Source organism: Aplidium turbinatum, chromosome 7 (genome assembly GCF_918807975.1).
Source record: "Aplidium turbinatum chromosome 7, kaAplTurb1.1, whole genome shotgun sequence".
Lineage (NCBI taxonomy): Eukaryota > Metazoa > Chordata > Ascidiacea > Aplousobranchia > Polyclinidae > Aplidium > Aplidium turbinatum.
Genome location: NC_137478.1, coordinates 28355844 through 28373356, shown reverse-complemented (window position 1 = coordinate 28373356; position 17513 = coordinate 28355844). Strand labels below are relative to the sequence as shown.

Below are 17513 nucleotides of genomic sequence, written 5' to 3'. Positions count from 1 at the left end.
TTGGAAGTTTTTCAGATTCTGTGTGATAGAAAATTAAACTTTGTATAGCTGGCAATGCAATCTTTGTTCAAAGTTCGAACATGTTCATAGATCTAAGAAAGAAAAGCATGAACGGTGAGGAAAAAAGGAGAGTCGTTTATAGAAACAATAAAACAAAAAGAGAGACTAGCATTGGAGAAAATAGTCTTTTTAATTATTTTATTTTCGTAAACGACACTTTATTTTTTTTCCGCTTTTGCTTCGTAAATCGATAGATAGGCTACGTTTAATTTCTCACCGTGACGTCAATCAAAGATTCTCCCCTTGAAGGGGAATTTTTGATATTCAGATCTGGTCTGGAGCAGTTCCCAGACGATCGCCTTGAGCAGTTCAGTGTCAATTTGCAAATAAATTTTTTCATGTTTAGAACTCATCGGTTTAATGTAGGCTACCTTAGCGAAAAAATCAATACAAAACACACTGTTTTTATTTGTGTTACCGGTTGGTCTTTCGCAGTCTCCTCGTCATATGACACACAAGTCACAACAGATCATTGCATGTTTTGTATTTTCATTTTTGTGTTTGTGACAAATAAATAAACAGACTGACTGACTGTTACAGCTACATGGTGGAGGCATCAAGAATATGCCGTTATGCAAGGCAAGATGCTTTACAAGTGATGTTACTGCATGTTTCTTTTGAATAGGCTACTGTCAATAACTGTTCATCACTTTGGCTAGACTGGTGTGTGCAACTTAAATGATGGATAACATAAAAATCAGCACTGTAGAAATGCACACAGGTGGTGAACCTCTCAGAATAGTTGTATCTGCATATCCTAAAATAGAAGGAAAAACAATCATGGAAAAGCGGCGATATTTGAAAAACAATTTGGACTACTTTAGAAAGTAAGTTAATTTGTAAAAGTATGGTAGGCTACCGGTACTTTTTATTACCAATGTTCTCAACAACTCCATGTGGGTAAAATAGCTTATCTTTCAGTTTTTTTTTAAATGACTATTAAAGTATGTATATAACTATAAAAAGAAGTGCTGCTCAATGAATATTCTAAGTTGTCACTTGGTGACCTAAGCTTTGGTTCTGCATGAAAGTTTGAACTGGAATATGTGGTGAACCTGAAATTCTGCAATAACTATTTGATTTTAAACTTTTTTGTGATGCATAATTGCATATGAAACTTAAAGACCTCCAGAATGTCATTTTGTTGATCTTAAAGTTTTATTTGAAACCAACTGGTAAAGCGATACAATCCTTTCTTGTTTCAGATTCATCATGTTTGAGCCACGAGGTCACTATGATATGTATGGTGCTATTTTAGTTGAACCAGATATACCTGAAGCTGATACTGCTGTGCTATTCATGCACAATGAAGGTTACAGCACAATGTGTGGTCATGGCGTGATTGCACTTGGTCGGTGAGATAACCAAACATATAGATGTGTAGGCTATCTTTGGAATTTTTTTGAAGGTATGATAATTATGATACCACCAGTAATGATTTTACAGCCTGACTCTAACTTATGCAATGCATTTTTGTATATATATACTGAATTCTTGTATATAGAAACTTTTTGAGTGGGTTGTTTATAAATTTGTATTGCTATTCTTAGTAACATGACTAGAAAACGATCAGCTTTGTCTCAGTAGATGTCTACAGTGAGTTCTGTCAGAAAATTTGCCACTACCTTGTCTTCAATTTGAATTTATGAAAATAATAAAGTCACAAGCTTTTTTTGAATTAATTCATGAAATTACTATTTTTCACACTTCTGGTTTAGTTTTTGATAATATACTGTATGTATCAATACTATCAATCAGCTGTTGGGTTTTATCTTCACTCATGTCTGGACCCTTATCATTTCAACTTATTTTATTGCCAGCTCTATTTTCTAGTTACTGCGTTGACAACAAGATTGCAGAATACAAAGAACCTGAAGCCAAGATTAATATACAATGTCCTTGTGGGTTGGTTCGTGCTTGGGTCAAGTGCTGCGATGGAATAAGTGATTCTGTCAGGTTCCACAGTGTTCCTGCTTTTGTGGCAAAACTTGGTAGGCTATGCTGTATATAATATGATAAAAGCAATTCTTGTCGATCCATAATGGTGTCACTATTAGTATTAATTATTAGCATAATATTTTTTTAGGTATATTGTACTTCATAGTCTGTCATGCATAACATTTTTTGATAGACTATTCAGACAGCAAAATCCGTCATGGTTATATTGATTCAACGTCTGTAGACCTCTACACAGGCGCGAATCTAAGAGTTTTTTTTTGGGGGGGCCAGAAAATTTGAAAATCAATTAAAAAGAAAGAAAAAGCTAAACAGATATGAACAATGATACTACGACATATACGATATGCTATAGAAAATAGACATTAAAACAACCATTTTCATCAATTGCGATGCCGAGGGACTAATATCAGCTGTTTAGAAGCATATCAAACCATTTGATGCAGAAACATACAATTTTTCACAAAATTTCGGGGGGGCCCGGGCCCCCCCCATAAATCCGCGCCTGCCTCTACAGACGATAAATCAGTATAAAAATGACGGATTTTGCTGCCTGAGTAATGATGAATACATCTAACAGTAAAGGGATAGGGCTTACAATTAACTGTGAAAATTGTGGCAGGGCAGATCGTACAAACATGCATACATGACTTGTTGTGCTACAGGATTGGACGTATTTGTTCCTAACTATGGTCACATAAAAGTTGACATTTCATATGGTGGTGCCTTTTATGCGTTTCTGCCATTGCAAAGTATTGGATTGGATGTTACATCTCCGATTGAGAGCATAAAACAAGCTGCTGCTGAAATCAAGAAAGTTCTCCGTGAGAAAGAAGTATGCTACCCTATAGTTAAATATAATGGAAAGAGTATGAAAATCATAATCCAAATATGGCACTTAAATAGATGAAAAAAGTTTCTGTAAAGAAAAAAAAATGTCAAAAGAAATGCAAAAGTTTTTAGTTTTTTTTTAGTTTTTACCGCCGATAAAAAATTTAATAAGCCTCAAGGGAGAATTTATATCATTCCTAACTTTTCGCTGGCATTGTCGCCATTCGTTACCTGTATAATGATGAGAGATTTTCTTCCACAGGTGTATATTTATAAAATAAACGAATTTTGAACTTATGTACCGTACTAAAAAACTTGATATATTTGCAATTGTTTTTTTATTTTTAAATGAAGCTACACAGACATAGAAAAAATCCTCTCATAGATCACTTCTCCAGTATATTTTGATTATGTCTGCAAAATTTCATGCCATTCTAACAAGAAATTAATAAGTAGTTGTAGATTGAGTACCTAGTTGAAAACATCAAAGAAAACAGCATTTGAAAAACACCCGCTCGGGGTCCGCGGCAGCGCGAGGTCGCCCATGCGACCCGTCTTGAAACATAGACCGAGGATAACACAAGATATATTACTCACATTTACCACTGCAAGTTTTGACACACAAAGACATTAAATAGACTCAAAACTTTACCATATTCAGAATCCTGATGAAATTTACTGCGTTTTGGATAAAAAAATTCTTGATAACAAAATTATTTCCATCAGGAGTGGCCCTAAAGTGCGTATGATAACAATTTTCATCCGAGACAGTCGCTCATGCTGTGCGTAAGACAACTATTGTCGTTTTCGTGATCGCAACTATAATTCATGACAGCTTTTAATTTAATTTCTCTTTCCTCTATTCGCTTTGTCTGAACGGCGCCATGAAAAAAAACGAGGAACATTGTTTCCAATGACAATTGCAGAAATACTGCAGTGATAATGCGATTACTTCAGAAAACAATTTAGTTCAATACTGACTTTTCCGGAATGGTCAACACGACAAAATGAAGCAAAAAGTACAAAAGAAAATTAAAACAAAAGCTTGCTGCACTGTGGGCTGAGGACTCACGAATCAAGTAATTCACTTTTTTTGAACAAGGCAAAAATTCATGTTTAAATTTTTTATCTTTACAAAAGGTTACAACTCATCCAGAAGACAAAGACTTGTCGTGTTTGTACGGGATTATATTCACTGATAACGACCAACATGGTCATGAGAACAACTACTTTAACCTAACCATATTTGCGGACAATGAGGTATGGTGCTTGAACGTAGCAACTTGCCTTAAAATTGAAAAAAAACGTTGTCTTACGTTTTTGCACCGCTCTGCATCAATGGATGTCGGACTGATGCTCCCTGACAGCAAATTAGACGTTTATTATATTGATTCAACATTTGTGGGCAAATTAGTCGTTTAATTGGCGTTGCTTAAGCGCACATTCTCAGAGTCGAACCAGCATTACTTGATCTTGCCGTTTCTTTGTTCATAAAGTCGGGAGCTTAACTAACTGAGCTATCGGGTAGACTGTTTTATCCGTTTTTGATCGACTGTTTTACGGACCAAAAGAATTGGCAATGCATGTACGTACATAAAATGTAAATGGCTTCGTTCGAAAACACAAGAAGTTAAAATCTTACCTATGTGGCTGGTTACTGAATAAATAAATAAGAAAACAACGCATTTCAGTTGTTTTTACTGAACTGAAATGCGTTGTTTTCTTGTTTATTTATTCAGTAGCCAGCCACATAGGCCTACGTAAGATTTTAACTTATGTTTTTGTGCGAAGCCATTTACATTTCATGTAGCCTACCAACTGCAAATCAGACTCTGCAGCCCAAGAAGATTTTTTGAAAATTGTAGCCTTAGTTTGCAAACATTTATTGGGTCAATATTGTGCTCGTGATTGACAATACGGTTTTTGAGTCGTTTATATTAATGACATGAGTTTATTGGTTTAAAATCGTATTTAAAAAAAGTAATCTTATCGAACAGCTCCCCATAAAGGTTGGTAAAGGTAAATTGAAAAAAAAATACACCACAAACTGCACGTAAAGTCTTGTTACTTTAACGTATTTAAGCCAGATTTTAACTTAATGTAAATTCTTGAAGGTTGATAGAAGCCCATGTGGTTCTGGTACAACAGCAAGGATGGCTCTTCTGTACGCACAAGGCTTGGTTGGTGTCGATCAAAGCAGGAGGTTTGAAAACCCGCTGACCAAGTCATCGTAAGTTGTTGTTCCTTAAGATTCAAACCAAATTAAAGGGCTTAGCTGACTGAGTGGGATGTGGAATGGATAGTTTCCGCCTTGCAAGCTACATACCAAACTGTTCCCATTTTATAATTGCGCCAAAAATACATTTAGGCCATAGAGTAAGTTCATCGGGTCACTTTTTGTCTCTTGGCATGGTACAAACTTTTGGCATTGCTGTCCCTGCAGCTTAATTGTTAAAGTAGGGACCGTCACTATTGTCTAAGGAATAATTTTATTGTTTTTAAGCAAATGTTGCTTTGACTTTGTTACATAGCCACCGAAAGCCAAAATAGTGTCCAACCGCTAACATTTGATATGTGACTGCGAAAGCCATAGATATTCTTCAAGCTTCTTGCATGGAAATTATGAGTTCTTAAGTGATTTGCATGCGCTGTGCACAACGAAAAGTAGAATCCATTTTTCAACAATCGACGCTTGGTGGCCTAATGCCGTTGAAATTGATTTGGTGCACTTAGCTTGTTGTTTTAAGTGGGCTTGTGCTGGTACAATTTGGTACTGTTGATTTTGCTTGTTGTAGCTGGCCAGTTTGTTAAACATAACAAAATCATTCAGATTCAATGCAAAAGTAGTCAAGGACACCAAATGTGGACATTACGACTCTGTGGTTGTTGAAGTCGAAGGGAATGCTTATTACACGGGAACTGCTACATTTACCCAAGAACAACATGATCCATTGCGAGGAGGATTTTTGATTAAGTAAACGAACGACGATATCAGTCTGTGCTTCCCTACTCTGCTTCTTGGAATAAATTTTACTTCTTACTGCGCTTTTGCATTAAAACGAGTGATTGTAAAATCAATGCGTTTTTACTGTGATGTTTTATCTGCCAAACGTCTACCATTCGTTAATAATTATATTATTTCTGCTTCTCGAAATGTTCCTATTTTTGATAATGAGTTGTTTTAACATGCCATAAAATCCTTACTAACCTAGTTCCTTAGCCTACTCAAGTGTTGGTCCATTTTTTTTTCTCGTTCAGTGCCACCAAGTTATAAAACAATGAGCCCAGGCCTCTAATTTCCCGACAGACATGGCCGCCGAAAATTCGTTAAATGGTCTCTGAAACTACCGCGCTGACAGGCCACGTTTGGTCGCCGGCTTCCACAAGCCAACATTTTTTCACTTGCGTTGGTATTTAAAAAAAATTCTCCACTCTTGTTTGTATGTGAAACTTTTTCTCTTCACATACATTTGCCTCCATTTTTCACAACAACCCAATCTCGGGAGCTCCTACTGTCGCATATTGGGTTTAAAAACAACAAATCACTAAAAACCAAATGAATTAGGAATTTAACAGTGTGTAATTTGCAATTTTTTACCAAAACCACTGGAAGACATAAATCTTTTTTCACAAACAAGACAAAATCTTTCACACGGCGACGAGAAATATTGCTGAGAAAAGTTTTGCAAAAAAGGCTGACCATCGGCGTATTTGTAACCTGCAGTTTACTGCAGCAGATGAGGTTTATTGACCAATTACAAGGCAGGATATAATTCTTCTGCAAATATTTTTCACAGCCTTATTTGCATTGTTTTTACCTTAGTGCACGCAAAAAAGATTTTTATTAATTATTACAATAAGCATTTCCTTACGTACTTGTTCAATTATGCTATATTCTGTGTAGTGTATTATTTATTCATTCGGAACACTTTGAGTGGTGAATCGCGTAGGTCTAGTAGGCTACGTGTGAGAAACCAAATCAGGTCTTTTGGGTGCGGCAAACCGCTTTTTCTTGTAATGACGGAATTTTTGTTTTGGCGGACACGAAGCTCTGGTGGGCCATGCTTGTTCGCTGAAAAAAAAAAGAGTTTGGAGGCCTGATCCCAAACTCTCATTAAGCTGACACCAAATAAGGTGGTAATATATTGACTAACTTGAAAAACGATGATGACATCACAACTGAAAGATGACACACTGCAAGTCTGCTGCATTTTTCAATCATACCTTCCTTGTATTGCGGCGTTAATGCGACTTTTAGTTTTAAAGTCGCACATATCACTTCTTACTTTGCATTTTTTCAACACATGCTTACGGTATGCCTGTTTATGACTGCGCGATAACATAGTTTAGGTGTGTTGAAGGGAGACATTACTGGGCTGTTTGCTTACGAAACTGCTGTACGTATTTAATCTAAACAACTTGCAAAATTTAAAAAAAAATCCCGAAGTTCACTCATAGGCTACTACTTGAACGGTGGACATGATAAATTTATAATTATCAAGCTAACGTTGTCGATCTCGGCTTGTGTCTAGCTGGTTCGGTTATTATCAAAATGGTCAGATTCCAATATGGTCAAAGACTATTAAAGTGGCCTCTGCTGTGTTGTTTTTGATACAGCATAATAGCAATAATCTACAAGTAAACGCTAGGTACGGTAATCAGATCATAATGTGTAATTGATCACATTTTTTTCATAACATTGTAATTGATTGCTTGCACAAAAATACACATGTAATTGTTATCAAATTCGTAGTCAAACTACAGTAATCTGTATTTGCAGGAATTGCTAAAGCATGTTGATACTGCCGTATTCATTTCAAATTTTGTAATCATAATCAAGTGCTTTGAAATTTGAAGGAGCCATACGGTAGCTGTATTTGCATATTGAGCAACTTAGTGCAATTGATCACTATGAAATTTCAAGTAATTGTAGTATAATAATACTCACGATCAACTGTATTAATGTTGTAATCATTGTACCTTTAAATGCAAATCATTGTTACTTGCCATGACAAGGCAAATAGTTTGATTGAGACGTGTGCAATTTGATCACAGAATTAAACACATAAATTGATGCTCTCATTTTTCAGTGACGTAATTGCCTTAGTTAGAAACTAAATGATGGGTGATGTACAAATTGGTACTGTGGGAATGCACACAGGTGGTGGGCCTGTGAGAGTCGTTGTTTCAGGATTTCCCAAGATTGAAGGGGAGACTATCATGGAGAAGCGAGCCTATACCAGAAAGAATTTGGACACCTATAGAAAGTGGGTAGGCTACATCAGTAAATCTAATTTGAAAAGTATTTTTATCATCAATATTTCTTCGTAGCCTACTGTGATAGAGTTTCTTAAGAAGCAACGATTAGAAGTATGGTACACTACAACATTTTGAGTCCAGAAATAAGAGTCATTTAGTTAAAACTATTTTTTTTTAATATCTATCAAACCAACGTTGTTTCAGATTTCTTATGCTTGAGCCACGAGGTCATAATGATATGTATGGCGCCATTTTAGTTGAACCAGATATACCTGAAGCCGATGCTGCTGTGCTATTCATGGATACTGAAGGGTACAGCACAATGTGTGGTCATGGTCTGATCGCGGTCGCACGGTGGGGAATCAATAAGATTAATCCATTGTTTCAATTAGTACTTACTGTAGTATGTATTACAGAGCTTAGCTATAATATCACTGCTAACCAGGAGTTCCTGTATTTTAAATGTTAGGATTTTAGACCTAGTTTGCTCAAATCATTTGGGTAGATCTACTGTATGGTTAGATGTGGAAGTCATTTTTGCAATCGTTGCCAGCGTTTTTCTTCAAAAAAAGGTTTCAAAGGCGATGTAATCAGTGTGAAATACACTTAAACCATTATATAAGTCCTGAGTTTATGATTTTACAGTCAATCTTGACATCGAAAATGGTCAACTTTCTAAACAACAAAGGCAACTATGGCATCTTACGAGATTTTCACTACCAGTTTTATTCTCCAGTTACTGCGTTGACAACAAGATTGCAGAATACAAAGAACCTGAAGCCAAGATTAACATACAATGTCCTTGTGGGTTGGTTCGTGCTTGGGTCAAGTGCTGCGATGGAATAAGTGATTCTGTCAGGTTCCACAGTGTTCCTGCTTTTGTGGCAAAGCTCGGTATGCCTTAAAAATACAATCACCACCAGGCAATTTTTTAGCATTTTATTTTTTGCTATTGAATGACTTATATTTTTTTAATCTGGATTTATTTCACTGGTTCCCAAACGGTAGCCACTTTAACAAGTCGAAATTCTGCCACTGAAATTGACTACAATGCAACCGCCAACCAATCAGAACGTGTTATAAGAGGCTACCGTCCAATTGTGACTCTTCTAGCACTCATCCAGAGAGTTAATGCTTGTTTTGAACTTTATTTGGTAATTACAGAAGAAAAAGAGCAATAGCAGTGGTGAGAATCAAACACGCGTCAATGAAATGACTATTTCTAGCCCTAACCCTAACCCCGAAGCCAACTAGCTGACAAAAAATCCATCACTTAATTTGCTTTCTATCATCTTCTTTTCGCCATTTTTTACGTCACTTAAACCGTAGCTTATGATTGGTTGGCGGTTTCATTCTAGTCAAGTTCAGTGGCAGAATTTCGACTTGTTAAAGTGGCTACCTTCCCAAACGTGTTCTTTCACCATATGCTAGATTGTCACAGGGAAATCGATTAAAAATAAACCATAAGCTTATTAAAAAATTGTGCAAACATTAGATCCTATCTTCAAGTTGGGCTTCAGAATCATCGTAATGCGCTGTAGACTCGGTGACTGGGCCTGCGTCAGTGGGTTAAAGCCTCTACAAATATGCAAAACTGCCAGGATTAAGCTCTCAAAAAAGCTTTTTCAGTCCGAGGATAAAGATACAATTAATTTTACTGTTTGCATGAATAAAAGGTATAGCAAACGTCATTATAGGAGAATAACATCATGACTTGTTGTGCTGCAGGATTGGACATATTTGTCCCTAATTATGGTCATATAAAAGTTGACATTTCATATGGTGGTGCCTTTTATGCGTTTCTGCCATTGCAAAGCATTGGATTGGATGTTACATCTCCGATTGAGAGCATAAAACATGCTGCTGCTGAAATCAAGAAAGTTGTTTGTGCTAAAAAAGTACGATGTATTCGAATAATTGCCCTCTTAGTCGTGATGTTACATCACTTGAACTAATGTAGCCTACATACGTTGCGTGTTAGACACTGTTGAAGTTTCACATTGATCTTGTGGTTCGCAAAATCACTTAAAACGTAAATGTGGTTTACAAAGCCACTAAATGCTGCTTTTAAGTAACTGCCAATGATGCTACAAGTAATTTAGTTTGTAATGACATGTGCATATGTATTGCACAATCATCTGGTCTGTAGTAGGCTACTAATCTATATACTCTATCACAGTGCTTCCCAACCTTTTTCAGTTCGCCACCCACTTTTAATGCAAGTTTTATTGCGCGACCCACAATGAGATATGACATCTTTATTATGGCATCTTTACTACTGACGTACGTACTGAAATAGTTAATGCGACACAACACATCTAATTGTTACGTAATGAAAATGCAATAATTTCCCGATCTAATAGAAAACAGGGTGCACAATTCATGAAAATGGAAAGTTAACAAATGAATTGAAGATAAGAGTAGCAATGGAGAAGGCGCAGTACTGTTCAAGACCAAACTGCGGCTTGTGAGATCCATAGTAATGTCGGTATTTTTCAGAAAATTTTAACATTCAGTAACATTTAGAAATGCTTCGCGACTAGAGATGTAAAAAAACGGTTTTTTTTGTTTTTAAAAAAAACGAGCTCGTTTTTTTTGTTTTTTATCGTTTTTTTTGTTTTTTATTCGTTTTTTTTGTTTTTTTTGTTTTTTTTACCTATTTTTTTATTAAATGTCACAATATGCAGCAATTAGGGTAAACTCATTGCAATAGCGTCTCTTTCAACAAAAAAATAGTCTCATAACTCGTATAACATCTTTCAAATGAGACAATATGTCTCTCAAGTCTCAACACGCGAGCCATAAAGGTTTCTCATCGTCTCAAATAGTAACACAGTGTCCTATGGTTAGCACATCTCCAGTATTGTCTGTAATTTGGTTCAGCCAGTTGTTAAATGCAGTACCACACTCGTGTACAGTTTCGAAACCACCTGGGATTTTGGTTAATGGGCATGTTACGTTAAGACCAGGTGGTCAGGGTCCTGTTTCTCTACTTCACAAAGGCACTTTTCACCAGCACACCACACCATTACCAGTACAACGTCAAGAGATTGTTCCAGTTGATGTGCATTTGGTGCAAACGTGATGAAAATCACACAAGCGGTTCTCGAGTTATAAGTGAAATAACCTTAGCCACTAAGTGGCTTTATAGATAAGGAGCAATAGAAAAACGGCCATATCTCAAGAACCGCTCAACATATTTACATAAGTTTTAGCTCTACCCCCATGTTTTATGGGGTGGGCTATCTGTTTATGAATATTAAAACAAGTTTTGGCTACTACTTTTTGAGCTAAAAAGAAATTAACCTCTTGTCGTTACGCACCAATAAAACCATGGTGCGTAAATTAAAAAAAATAATAATTGGGTAGAAGAAAGATTGATGACAAGTTTGGCAAAAGCAGTGTAGTGCTAAAGTCCCAACTTTTAGCCCAAATCACATTTAAATGTAGTGAAAGATGGAAACGTTTTGATGTTTTTTTATTTTCCCTGAAGAGATTCAATAATCCTTTGTGACGTCATAGTCATGTTTGTTTTCCCTTAATCACACCATTGTGCTATCATAGACATGTTTAAAAGAAGTATGGTTATTGGTTGCACTTAATCCATCCAATTTGAACTAGTTTGCAGAACTTTGAGACTTTAGCACTTTTTTTGTTTTTGCCTAACTTTTCGTCAATCTTTCCTCTGCCCAATAAAAAAAATTAAAGTTTGCATCATGGTTTTATTGGTGCGTAACGACAAGAGGTCAATTTCTTTTTATCTCAAAAAACAGTAGGCCTAGTTCTCAAATAAAATAAGTTTTCATCTTTGATGTTTGTTTTGTATCTTTATCCTGCATTGTGGGAATATGGGTAAAACTTTATTCTTGTCAGGAAAAGCATTATAAAGCATTTATTCACTATGTGAACACTGAGCAGTGCTGAAAAACTCCACTTTAAAGGAAAAACTTCTTCATTCAAGGTTGGTAGAATGGTAGTTACTAGCAATAGTCAACATGGGTGGTGGGCATTTGAAAGGAACATTAACCTAAACCTTTTCTGACAAATGCACTAACTTTTGACAGCTAAAAATATCAGTGATAAGGTCTCTTGCATTATATGTCCCGAATAATCTGCAAGAAGCATCAATGACGAAGTGTCCAATCCAAGATCTTACAACACACGAAAAGAATACTTCTGTTTCAACATTTATAAAGCATATACATCGTTGGCAAGCTATCAGTTACAAAACATGTTTAAACAAGCTATTGGCAATAGCTTGCATTAGTAAATTATCACGTCCACAAACAAGGTAAATGTGTGTACTGAATACTGCCACCTTGTTTTGTCAAAATTTCGTCAACCCATTGAGTGTGTACAAGATTACAAGAATAACCAGTACCACAGTATACTAACATCATAGGCTAACTTCCATAAAAGGAAAAAGAAATTAACTCATCTACATTATGTCATGTATCAAATTTCATTAATTCAATGTTTGTCAGGTCTACTGCCACAAACATGCCAGAGAATGAAGAAGAAGGCGAAACAACATAGGTCCTCATAGGACTATGCAAGAACATATGCTGCCAAACACAAACACTTAGGAATTTCAGCACACCAATAAAACTATTTTTAGTAATTTAATGTTTTTCAAGAGCACTATAACGAAACTAAGCTGTAAATTGCAAAAAAATTGCAACTTTTCCAGAAAAATATGAAAAAAAACAAAAAAACCAAAAAACGAGTGTTTTTTTTGGCTCAAGTTTTTTTTGAAAAAAAACACGTTTTTTTTAAAAAAAAACGGTTCGTTTTTTTTGCATTTACATCTCTATTCGCGACCCACCGGTTGGAAAGCACTGCTCTATCAGTAATAAAATCCCCTATCAGTTATTTCACTGTAATTAGCATGTACACTGTACAGGTTAAAAACGTCATTACATGCGTGGTTGCCTTTAGTGCTGACTGTTATGATTGTTCTGGTCCATAGCCATGGCTGGGCTAATGTGCGTAAACAAAAGACATAAAAATAATGCTTGTATTATTTTGTTGTTTACTATTGTTCATTAGACAAAAATTACTGCTTAATTTCGAGATATAAAAAACCTCCTTACCATATTCAAATTCTGTTTTACAAATCGAATCTTTGTTGTTTATCTAAGAATGGAACATTTATCTTAAAGGGGATTTTTACCTGCAACATTTTTGAAGCATTAAGCGACATATTTTAATCTTTGGGAAGGTTGCAACCCATCCGGAAGACAACGGATTGTCATTTCTCTACGGGATTATATTCACCGATGACAATTGTGATGAAGAGAAGTACTTCAACACAGTTATATTTGCAGACACTCAGGTATGATATTGGCATGTGTGTAGGACTGTAGGTGGTACATGTTACAGCCAATTATTAGCAAAACCCTACATGTGCACCAGCTTACATTTGCGTTTTTTTTTCAATAGCTTCATAGTTTGCTTTTATAAATTACCACTGGCATGTTTTTTTAAGTTTCTGCGTGGTTATTGCCTGAGCTGTAAACTGTAACTGTGGTAATATGTTTATCAACTCTTTAATCTCACGTAACTTTTCCAGGTTGATAGAAGCCCGTGTGGTTCTGGTACAACAGCAAGAATGGCTCTTCTGTACGCGCAAGGCTTGGTTGGTATCGATCAAAGCAGGAAGTTTGAAAACCCGCTGACCAAGTCATCGTAAGTTGTTAAGATTTAAACCAAGTCCTAGAGAGTAGGGGTCGGACCATACCCCTAGAGAGGCATATGTCAAGCTTGATCTCTTTTGATTTATATTACAGTAGTCGCAGCTAGGGACCGGACGATTTAGGCTTAATACGCGGGTGGGCCTATTATTAATGAGAGGGGGGTAACTTTAATATTTTCACATAAAACTGTTTTAGTGTGTTATCTGATGATCTGTAGCATACTTTTCAGATGTAGGCTACTCACACAAAAACAGTTTTTAAGCACTCCCCCCCCCCCCCCCCCCCTTACTATTAAGTGGAAGACATTTGCTATTACAAGAATGAAGGAGACTAATTCCAGACCGGACCAAATTGGGCTTACTTTTTTCCGGCAAGCCAAAGACATCTCTCTTTCACTTTTATCTAAACCTTGATATTTTGGTCGCGATAATAAGGTTTATTTTTGCGTATATCGCTGGCTCATCGCGGATTCACGATGCCGTCAACGCAGACAGTGTCAAACCCCGATAACAATAATTAATAGGCCTACCCTAAATTCACTCTTATCTCGAGTGCCATAAAGTTTTAATGTTAAATTTGAAGGTCATTGGCATGCCCCGACAGGGTATTGAACTCACGTTTATCATTTTTGTGGCCATCGTTGCAACTACTTAACCACTGGACCAGGTTCATTGATTCATGTTATAGTTTTTGCAGTGCATATATGGACTAGCGGTGGGATAGCGCAGCGGGTAAGGCGCTCGCTTTCCAATTATGCAATCCTGGTTCGACTCCCGGCTTACGCTGGTTGTTGACAAACACCGCTCACCTCTACCCAGGGTGTAATAATTTGGGTGGGCATAGTTGCTGAAGTAAAGGTGACCGAGAGAAAGGAACTGGCTACCCTACTCTCGTTAGTGCCGAAGGCTTAGTATAATGAGAACCTTATCTTCTCATCCCCCGATGCTTGGATTCAAGTATGGGACTCACCTTTACCTATATGGACCATGGATGAAACTGCAATTTCATTTTTTTACGTTAACTAATGTTGCATTTGCATATACATAAAGCCATTGAGCTACCGGTTAACCCCGCGTTCTCTCCTGCCCTAACCTTTCAACGACACTGCTGACTAAACCCTTACGTAAATGAATCAAGGTTTTACCGACAAGTGTGATTCAATGTTTGTGTGTTTGTTTATCTTTATCCTGCATTGCGGGAAAGCGGACTTGAGCGCTATGCATCGGTGTACGCCTTCCGACATACACCTGACCCACGCTGCAGCCGACGGCAATGTCTGTTTCCGGTTGTCTACTTTACTTATCACTTAAATTTGTTACTACCCATTACTCGAAATCGATCACTAGGTAGAGGCAATTATCGTTAAGTTTCTTGCCCAGAGAAATGTGTTATACCCTGAACTGCTACCCAGCTGGTTACTAAAATTATGACTACAGATTCAAGGCAAAAGTCGTCAAAGACACCAAATGTGGAGATTACGATTCTGTGATTGTTGAAGTTGAAGGGAACCCTTATTACACGGGAACCGCTACATTTACTCAAGAAAAACATGATCCATTGCGAGAAGGTTTCAAGATAAAGTGAATGATCAGTATTCTCAATACTTTTCAATGTATCGTGGAAAATTCTACTTATTTCTTTTGCGCAAATTGTTTTAAAATCATTCTTGCCGTTAATAGGTTCCATACGTTTGCTGTCAGTTATGTGCTTTTGTCCTGTGTTGTCGTCTGGGTACGATTTAAGATTCCCGCTACATTTGGACAGTCGTTGTGTGTTACCTAAAGTACCAAGACTTGCCTTTTTTGCTCGTTTATTTTAAAGATTTTACCTGATGACGTTATCAATACGGCATGCCACAGTTGCCACACGTTTAGTATGCAGTAGGCCTATCTGTGATCAACATCATCATTTTTAACCTGTGGTAGCCCACTGCTGAGCGAAGGCCTTCCCCTTTTCTTGCCAATCCAGCCGATCGTGTGTTTTTATGTAGCCTACCAGTTTGTTGTTGCACATTCTTTGTCAATCTCGTCTCTCCATCTCATTTTTGGCTTTCCTCTGCGTTTGTTTTTGCAGGCTGTCCGTTGTTAATTTGTTAGTAAGCTCAATGTATTATTAACATTTATACTACATGCGTATCTGAATCTCTTTCACTCTTAGTTATTTTCGTTATTCTTGCTTTGGGTTTGTTAAAACAATTTCTGTTGTAGCCTAACTAGTAACCGGCAGAAAAGGAAAGATAATCACTAATTGTAGGCTGCCGTGAACAGATCATAGACAACAAATTAATTAATTCTAAAAGCATCATTTAAAAGATAGAGCAAAAAGCAGAAACCGGACGTCTTAAGTAAAAAAAGGGTTTTATTAACCACTTGCTCTTCAGTTGTAAGCCATCTTGCCTATTTTACTTGATGATGTCACAGTGCTGCTCCTAAAACGTTTGCATTGGTTTTATTCTGGTTGCCGTGTAATTTGAGCAATGTTATGCAACCCATATCAGTTGTTATTGGTAGCCTTCTAGATACCTCGCTATTCTAATGCTGTTGTGCTGTTAACATATTTGTGTGGGAGCCTACAGAAATGTTTTAACTGAAGTAAAGGCTTGGAAGAACTGAATTCTGCACCAGTGTAGTGATTTATAGTCAGTTCTGTTTGTAAATAATTTTCCTAACAAAAAAGAAGACATTCAATCTCGGAGGTGAAGAATAGAGAGGTCAGGACAACACACGGAGGAGAGATGCAGAACCTCTACCACAGCGCTATAGCCTACTTCCCTTTATAATCCATGCTTTCAGTTTTTGTGGTTTTAGATCAAGATTTTGGTCCAACTGACTTGTGTAAAGTTTCGTGTGATAAAAGCTTCCGGTTTAAGAAAAACGGAATTTTCATTTATAGAGTCAAAAAGTACATTTTTGAATTTCAGTAATATGGCGATAATTTTGTTAATGGCGAAGACCTGCAACCGGCCGGCAACGACAGGTTATCTTGCTGATTACCAAGAAAACGGTAGGCTAAAGTTGAAATAGGCCTATTTCAACTCCAACGTTTGCCGTTGGAGACGAGAAAATCTACTTGCAGCCCGACCAAACGCACAAGTAAAATCTACTGTTTATTGACAAACTGTTATCGTTTGCCGCATGAACTGTAAACCGCGCTTAAGGCTTTTCGCAAAAGTTTGCATTTTTTTGTGCAGCCGTTAGCTCGGTGGTTGAGCGCCCGACTCAAGATCAAGCGGCTCTCGGTGTGTGCGCTTGAGCAACGCATTTCAGGACTCTCCATTCAGCACCAGTGCACCACCTAGTGGATGGAATGACTTCCCGGCAATAACATTTCAACAATCGGAAACTTCATTCTGCCAACCTCGGTAATCGGCCGTCAAAAGCCTTTACATGTATCCTGGCTTCATGGTCAGCCAATAATAGTCATTGCAGCTGATACCAATCCATCCATTAGGTGCCGCTGAATAGAGAGCAGTCCTGAAATGCGTTGCTCAAGCGCACACCCCGAGACTCGAACCAGCGCCGCTTGGTCTTGAAGCTTCTTCGTGCACGAAGTCACGCTCTAACCAACTGAGCTATCGGGGCTCACTAATACTACAGCCTCCTCACCAACGAAGCCACGCAGTATCTCCCATTCCTACACACCAACAACGTGGAAGAAGCCTACCAGAACTTTTCTGATGCAATAGCATCAACGGCAAAATAGCCTACTCCA

The 17513-nt window shown here is 37.2% G+C and overlaps 2 protein-coding genes across 3 annotated transcripts; both read left to right on the top strand.

Moving 5' to 3' along the window:
• The first annotated feature begins 702 nt into the window (after nucleotides 1-702).
• On the top strand, nucleotides 703-7937 carry LOC145774065 (trans-L-3-hydroxyproline dehydratase-like). The gene is made up of 7 exons (XM_082585212.1): nucleotides 703-887; nucleotides 1266-1415; nucleotides 1894-2051; nucleotides 2682-2851; nucleotides 3988-4107; nucleotides 4962-5077; nucleotides 5678-7937. Exons 1-7 carry the CDS (start codon nucleotides 739-741, stop codon nucleotides 5823-5825), a joined length of 1011 nt encoding a protein of 336 aa, XP_082441338.1. The 5' UTR covers nucleotides 703-738; the 3' UTR covers nucleotides 5826-7937.
• On the top strand, nucleotides 5781-16410 carry LOC145774066 (trans-L-3-hydroxyproline dehydratase-like). 2 transcript variants are annotated; one of them, XM_082585214.1, is made up of 8 exons: nucleotides 5781-5821; nucleotides 8009-8114; nucleotides 8311-8460; nucleotides 8843-9000; nucleotides 9835-10004; nucleotides 13328-13441; nucleotides 13679-13794; nucleotides 15239-16410. In XM_082585214.1, the coding sequence occupies exons 2-8, from the start codon at nucleotides 8068-8070 to the stop codon at nucleotides 15384-15386; spliced, it is 903 nt and encodes a 300-aa protein (XP_082441340.1). In that variant the 5' UTR covers nucleotides 5781-5821; nucleotides 8009-8067; the 3' UTR covers nucleotides 15387-16410. The 2 variants fall into 2 exon arrangements, with proteins under 2 accessions (XP_082441340.1, XP_082441339.1); XM_082585213.1 differs by lacking the exon at nucleotides 5781-5821 and having other exon boundaries at nucleotides 6006-8114.
• The last annotated feature ends 1103 nt before the right edge of the window (nucleotides 16411-17513 follow it).

What these genes read in the sequence shown, in the direction of transcription:
- LOC145774065 (XM_082585212.1), top strand. Translation starts at nt 739, where the DNA reads ATGATGGATAACATAAAAATCAGCACTGTAGAAATGCACACAGGTGGT. An exon ending in AATTTGGACTACTTTAGAAA is followed by an intron (nt 888 to 1,265) that starts GTAAGTTAATTT and finishes TTCTTGTTTCAG; the next exon opens with ATTCATCATGTTTGAGCCAC. An exon ending in CCATATTTGCGGACAATGAG is followed by an intron (nt 4,108 to 4,961) that starts GTATGGTGCTTG and finishes AAATTCTTGAAG; the next exon opens with GTTGATAGAAGCCCATGTGG.
- LOC145774066 (XM_082585213.1), top strand. Translation starts at nt 7,966, where the DNA reads ATGATGGGTGATGTACAAATTGGTACTGTGGGAATGCACACAGGTGGT. An exon ending in TGCTTTTGTGGCAAAGCTCG is followed by an intron (nt 9,001 to 9,834) that starts GTATGCCTTAAA and finishes GTTGTGCTGCAG; the next exon opens with GATTGGACATATTTGTCCCT. An exon ending in TTATATTTGCAGACACTCAG is followed by an intron (nt 13,442 to 13,678) that starts GTATGATATTGG and finishes TAACTTTTCCAG; the next exon opens with GTTGATAGAAGCCCGTGTGG.